The 7,530-nt window shown below is 47.2% G+C and overlaps 1 protein-coding gene across 1 annotated transcript in view; it reads right to left on the reverse strand.

Moving 5' to 3' along the window:
- Positions 1–6,539, reverse strand: part of pvrl2l (PVR cell adhesion molecule related 2 like) — a gene marked incomplete at both ends in the record, with an annotated part of 165,356 nt that extends 158,817 nt beyond the window's left edge. The window contains one exon of the mRNA XM_079998161.1: positions 6,482–6,539. Within this exon, the coding sequence (XP_079854287.1) occupies positions 6,482–6,539 (58 nt within the window). The remainder of the gene's footprint in view (positions 1–6,481) is intronic.
- Between the last annotated feature and the right edge of the window lie 991 nt (positions 6,540–7,530).

The raw sequence follows: 7,530 nt of genomic DNA on the forward strand, positions 1-7,530 counted from the left end.
CCCCTACTTTACAGGAATGTTACTGCTTCTGTTCCCACACATTTCCAACGACCTTTACGGAAGTAAAAAAAGTGTCTGGTCAACACCAGATCCAGTTCCGACATCAAGCCAATACGGAACATATCCAGCGGATTTACGCCTTTCAGTGCAAGTGGGAAAAGGGCTCAAGATGCAAAATGGATGGGTTGGGGACGCAGCAACTAGAAGGGTTTTCTCTCTCCAGGGGGCGGGGTTCGCCACCATCGGCCCCGAATACTTTGGGGTCATCGAACAGACAAACAAACAAAGTGGCCTATGACCCTGCATCGACCTGCAGCATGTGTTGGAGTGAGTCATTAATAAGCTCTGGATAAGTCTCTCTCTCTCTCTCTCTCTCTCTCTCTCTCTCTCTCTCTCTCTCTCTCTCTCTCTCTCTCTCTCTCTCTTTTTCTTTCAGAGCTTCTAAATATGGACGTACCATCCCGGAACCTGCGGTCCTCAGACATGGGTCTGCTGCCCGTCCCCTATACCAGATTACGAACTTTAGGGTACAGAGCTTTCAGCGTGGCAGCCCCCACCCTCTGGAACTCTCTCCCTCCCTTAAACGGTAACGCCCCTCTCCTGTAAAGCGACTTTGGGTTATTTGAAAGGCGCTATATAAATTTAAGTTATTATTATAAGAGAAGAAGAGAGAAGAATCTTTAATTGTCACCGAGCACACCACACTACAACACATGCACGCACATGCTTTGGATGGTGGCCGGTGAAATGAGGCCTCTACATTTAACCCATCCTTGGCGTCACTGGGTTTTTGAATATAACGCGCAATATGCTTCCGCCAGCGTCTGCAAATCACATTTTTAACCTCAAAGCACCGCACTAAATATGAAACACAAAGCAACCCCAGGTCACCTGGAACCAACACAAATCCCAGGACTCGACACTAACATTTGGAAGAGTTGCCAAGTTGCCAAACATGCATCAGCTGTTGGTTGGCAAATTATAATTTTCAGTATTCACAGAGGTACACCACGCCTATTTTTTTTACATATGAAAAATAAAGTTGTGACAACAGGGCAACCAAGGGCATGTAATGTGCAAGTCATAATTGACAATGGGCCAAATCCGGTTGCCTGGGGCAACTGGGCAACTGTTATTCCCAGGCCCTGATTAAATCACTTTTTTATTCTCCTTTGAGACCAAATGTGTTGTTATTGCATGCGACACTTTGAGCTTCCACATCACTGGCTTTATTTAAATTTATTTATGAATATTCCTACAGCATCTGTAAATCGCCTTTGTTTTTAACTCCAGGCGCTAAACTAAAAATAAAACACAAAACTGCATAACCTGGAACCAAGACCAATCCCAGGGCCCGCCATTGCCTTTCAGAAGTGGTTGCCAAGTTGCCCTCCAGCTGCAGGGTTGCCAATTTTCAACGTTCTTACTTGGCAGAAGTCTCATGTAGGTAGACTGCGCTTATTTTCTAACATATAAACAGTGGTTGACAACCAGAACACACAAGATGATTGCCCAGCGGTCCAAATCTGGGACATTGGGCAATAATCTTGTTCAACTGAGAAAATGGGCAACAGTTATTGTCGGGTTCTGATCAAATCACTTTTTTATTTCCCTGAGACCAAATGTGTTATTATCACATCTGACAGGTCACGCAGCCCCTGGTGCGGTCCTTTCCCGAATCCAGAAGTGCAGGCCGCGGTGCGCTAAGCTGGTTATAAACAAAACAGAATAACAACATGTAAATGATATACTTATAATAAACTGTTTAAAATGAATTAACGATGTGGAACTGGGTTATATATTATTTAAAGTAGTGCGATCATTTTTCACACATCTTTATTGTGTGCACCCTCTAGGAAAAATGTAAAAATGCAATATTCGAGAGGTTAAACGGATCCAAATGGAGTACTCCAGTACTCATGATCATCCCTTACGTTGTCAACAAGTCAGAATATTGCCATTATCACAATATGACTTTTTTTTAAATTCCTCCATTCTAAATAGTACATTTTAATCTTGTCTGATAATTGTTAATGGTGGGTTAAGGAGGGTCAGCTATTGGGCAAAAAATGTATTCTTAATTACAATCCCTAATGCCGGCAGTGTCTGTTAATCACAATAGAAAAATAAAACAAAATAACAAGAAAGCTCAATAACAGTCCACCCCGTCTTGCATTACCTGTAATCAAATCCAATCCAAGCACCCTACACTAACTTTAGGAAGTGGTTGCCAAGTTGCAAAAAATGGATCGGCTGTTGGTTGCCAAGACTGACAAAATGGTTGCCGAATGATCATTTTCAATATTCTTACTTGGTGGAGGTTTCTTTGGAAATATTTCCGTGCATCATTTTTTTGAACAAATTAAAGGTGATTGACGACAGGGCGAACAGACTGCACATGACGGTTGACAATAGGCTAAATCAGGTTGCCCGGGGCAACTCGGCAACCGTTATTGTCGGGCCCTGATTAAATCACTTTTTTATTCCCCTTTTAGACCAAATGTGTTGTTATTGCATGCAACACGTTTAGTTTCCATGTCACTGGCTTTTTTTTTCTTTAAAATATGCCTACAGCATCTTTAAATCGCACATTTTTACTCAAAGCGCTGAACTCGGCATTAACTGAGCATCAGGGAGAAACTTATGAGCAAAAACAAAAGCAGAAGGTCCTTGAAAAGCCCGCTCCTCACTACAAAGAGCCTCCTGGTTCCCAGCAGCTGCTCTGGAGACGGCACTGATACCACTGGTCACCGGGAAGCCTGTGATCAGCTCTCAAGGTGGAAATCGGTAATCTGCGATAATCACAGCCCCTCGTCCTACGCCCCCTGGCTTTGTGCTCCACCTACGAGAAAACCAAGGTGTTACCTACAATATGGTTTACTGGAGAGGATGGCATTTCAAAACACTGGCTGTCAACATGAAGGGCACTCACACTTTCCCCTTAAAAGGTCACAAGAGGTCTCGGCCGCTCCGTCCATGCGATGATTTATGGAAAGGTGGGAGCAACGGTATGTGTAACTTTTCTTTCGCCTGATGTTACCAGACAGTTAAAATTTGAATGGGTCAATAAAAGCACTCGCCCTCAGGTTAGCAATGATCATGTTAAAAGTTAATCATTTCTGGAACACAGTAAAACTGAGCAGACTGCAGCAAGTATAGCCCCGAGGTTATATGATTGAAGTTCTTTACCTGATTTGTTCTTAATTTGTTTGAATATAGCGATACAGATCAAGACACAGAGGAAAAAAAATAGGAATGAAGACACCAAGCAAAACTTTCTTGTATGTTTGTGCTTATAAGTTCTTTAAGTGCCAGCTTAAATAAAAAAGAGAAATATAGAAAAAAGGAGTGAATAAAGAAATATATATAAACTTACAGATTAGCATTTTGAGGTAGAGGGTACATTCCCAGACTAATAAACTTTGACAGCAACATAAAACATCCCATCCCAACTAGGACAGTCATATATCCATAACACTGGCCTGCACAGAAATAATTGCTCTTGTTGTCCATTCATGCAGAGTAGGCCTAGTTCTGCACTAGTCTGATGGCCGACAGCGTTGGCTGAGGAGTACAACTGATTGGGATATGAAATAATTCCTAAAAATGACTCGATGCTGGATCTCGGAAGGAAAAATTTTGTATTCATTCCCTGAATAAACATGCAAATGGGGGTCCATGGTCGTCCACATCGAGGAAGCGTCTTGGAAGAGACTATTCTATTGCCTACGGTCCATGGCCCAGGGTCCATGGCCCAGGGTCCATGGCCTTCGGTCCATGGCCTTCGGTCCATGGAGTACGGTCCATGGCCTATGGTCCATGGCTTAAGGTCTATGGCCTTAGGTCCATGGAGTACGGTCCATGGCCTATGGTCCATGGCTTAAGGTCTATGGCCTAAGGTCCAGGACCAAAGGTCCATCGCCTGCTGTTGAAGGATGTATTGTGACGGCCGCCACAGTTCCCAGGTGGGTGGCTGATATGATGAGTGTCACATCGGGATACATGCAAATACACTGCCAAATAAACAACCAACTATACATGACACAATGTGCTACTAGCGGTGATTCATTTATAACAAGCCCCGCCATAATCAGGCCTTGCTTTTTCTTAGGGCGATAATCATCAGTCGCCTGCTCTCCAAGCGATAAGCTAATCAGCTCCTCTATGCCTCCGCCGTGCCATCGAGGGCCCTCATCATTGCTGACATTTCAATACAGGATGGAGCCACTGAAGGAGGGAGGGCTGATGGGGACATGGGGTGCCTGAACCAATGTTTTTTACTCACAGTTTCATGAAGCCCTCAAGACTCTGAATTTTTCTCTGGTTTTAAACTGATTTCTTTGTCGATTAATGCAGTGAATCTCAACCTCTGTCATATCAAGGACCCTCGACTTGATACGCATCAGCCACAGATGAGATTTGTGTCCTTAGCAGCCCAAATCTGTCTTCTCTTGTCTGTAATTTGTATTGTGAGATGGCATTTAGGCCAAACTCCCATACCTGTCTCTACTCTGGTTACGGAGATAAAGGTGAAACTATAATTCAAAAGAGTGATTATTGTACATTCTCCAAAGGTGCTAACATCTCGAAAATTAAATTATAGTGACATTTAACTCGTAACCATTTTGCTTACAAGTTTGCTCAGAAACATGCACTGCCCACGTTGAAACCCATGACTTCAAAACTACTTTTGATTTTATGAAACAGTAGTACCTGTAACGCAATCTGTCTTTCTCAAATACGGTAATTATATGCTACTTTGACCTCCTCCGTCAACACCAAAACTCAAAAAGACACCGTTATTTCACGTTCCGGTTCAGAATTGACATCATGAGGGCGTCAAACCCACTTTAGAAGGCTTCAATACCAAACCACCGGTTCTCTGCCGCAGCTCCCACGGGGTTGCGACCTCCACTTTGCGACAAACAAGGTCTTGTGCTGAGTCAAACTATTGTTCTGGTGTTTTTGCTATTGCACCCCCCCCGGATTAGATCGCTCTACTTATGCACCAAGAACCAGAATGTCTTTACAACACACATTCCAAACCAGATTAACCCTCAACCCCCTCAGTGGAGAGGCTTGTGGAACACCAGCCTGTTCGGCTTGTTGCACGCTGAAAAGCGACATAATACAACAAGGATGACTAATGGAACCGTAATAGAACAAAAGTGGCCAAAAGATAGGCAAGGAAGAGGAGCGGCGATAACCTGTTTCCCCACACCCCTTGGATCCGAGCAGGTCTCAATGGCTCAGTGTCAACACGGGAGGCGGAATAATCCGTGTCCAGGTTCCAGATTAGACGCCGGTGAGAGGGTAACTGTCACGTCAGCACTGGCCCCCCCTCTGAAGTAAACGAGACCCAACTTCATTTGTCAATACCATCCCTGCCAAATCATACCCACACCCGTTGCTGCTGGTTCCAGGTTAGAGAGAACCCGTCACCCCTGAGCAGTCATAGAGCCACTTAAAAGTACGAGTACACTTCTCTCTCCATCCCATAACGCTCATAAACACGGCCCCTTGCTGGAATTTGGTGCACGCTTACACTTTAATTGCACATGCAAAAATTTATAATTATACTGCAACCCCCTTCTATTGCAACCATTGGCGTCCTCACTGAAGACACGCTGCGTACACTGTTGTAAATCTGAATCTTTGAGAAGGATATCTGTATTTTTATTTTGTTGTATTTGCGTTGCCACCTGCACCAAGGGAGATCCCTGCGGACAGGACGTGAGAACACCATTTAAAACTTCTGAATTTGATCCTGGTTGTAATTAATTTCCCTGTGGGCTGCAATTTAAAATCCGAGCCTTGTTGCTTCATTTGATTTACACCCCCCCCCCCCCCCCACCACCACCACCACCACCAGCCTCTTGTCACTCCGTCCTGCGTTCCAATGCGCAGGTCTGGCGCCAATTGCTTCCATGAAGAACTGTAATTTGGCGATAAATCAGGTTGCTCAGCAGGGAGGGTTTGTGAGCTGAGGGGGGATTAAGGTGAAGGGAATAAATAGACCTTTCGTGCTTCCTCCCTTCCTTGATTCCTTTCAGGGAGCCACCAGCACCAGCACCAGCAGAACCGAAACCGAAACTAAATCCAAAGTCCAGTGAAACATTGTCGGTTCGTAAACTTGGTACACCGAAGCTGAAAAGCCCAAACGTGTCTCCAGGACCACCGCGCGTGTACACGTTTGGTGGGGTTTTTTTTTGGGGGGGGGGGGGGTTTCGCTGTGTACGTCGTCCTGGGTCCTGGGTCCTGGAGACTAGGCGGCAACCCGGTGAGGACCAGGATTGGGGCTTCGGCGTCCCAAGCTACGCGGGGATCCCAGCCCAAACCTCCTGTACCGGTCCCGGCGGTTCTCCCGGTCACTGCCGGTTCTACGGCTCCTGCCGGACCGGCGGACCGGCGCACGCGCACCCGCTCGGCCGGGATTCACGGATCGGATCCGGAGACGCGGAGCCCGGTCGGGTCGTCTTACCTGGAGTCGTGAGGAGCAGGACCGCCGCCGCCAAGCAGCTGATCGCGCCGCACGCCATTCTTCGATCCCTCCCCAAAAGAAAGAAGCGTGGAAGGGTTAAGATGCACACGCGCGCGGCCAAAAATCCACCGGAATTATTCCCGTGACGCGAGGAAGGAGCAGGGGAGCCGCGCAGAACTTCCCGGGTCGGAGCGGTCAACTTGGGGGGGGGGGGGGGGGGGGGTGCTCGGAAGCCCGCGCCCGGTGCCGTTTCCTAGAATCCTCGTCAGGTCGCGCGTGTGTGTGTGTGTGTGTGTGTGTGTGTGTGTGTGTGTGTGCGCGCGCGCGAAACCACTCCTCTCCGCCCCTCCACGCGCGCCGCGCTGTGCAGGTATGAGGGAGCGGATGGAAGCGGGGGACACGCGCTGCGTCGCGCACTGGGCTGCGGTGCGAGGGAGGGAGGGGGGGAGGGGGGGGGGGGGCGGAGAGAGGGAGGGAGAGAGTGAGGGAGAGAGAGCGAGGGGGGGGAGTGAGGTAGGGAGAGAGAGAGGGAGGGAGGGAGGGTGTCAAAAAATGAGGGACAACCTGAATCTGGGCTGTACATACTTTTTATTTACTTACTTTTTACTTTTATTCATATTGTTAATGTTGTTGTGGGGTTAAATGATACTGGTTGTCAATGTTATTACTGTTATTATTTTGGGGTTAATCGGTTGTTATTGTATCTAATGCTGTTCCTGTTGTGTCCTACCTGCCTTCTAACTTTGGCGATACAGTTTTAATAACTGTCATGCCAATAAAGCTGAATTGAATTGAGTTGGAGAGAGGGGTAGAGAGAGGGGGGTGAGGGTGAGGGAGGGAAAGAGAGGGAGAGAGAGAGAGAGAGAGAGAGATGGAGAGGGAGAGAATGGAAGAGGGTGAGAGAGATGGAGAGAGGGTGAGGGGGGGGGGGGGGACTAGGGAGGGAGAGAGAAAGAACTAGGATGGGAGAGGGGGGAGAGAGAGGGGAGCCGGGGGGTCAGTAAAGCGTGGCGTGGAATCTGGAAAGAGACGTGAGGTTTTGAGGGGGA

Source organism: Zeus faber, assembly GCF_960531495.2.
Source record: "Zeus faber genome assembly, chromosome: 1".
Lineage (NCBI taxonomy): Eukaryota > Metazoa > Chordata > Actinopteri > Zeiformes > Zeidae > Zeus > Zeus faber.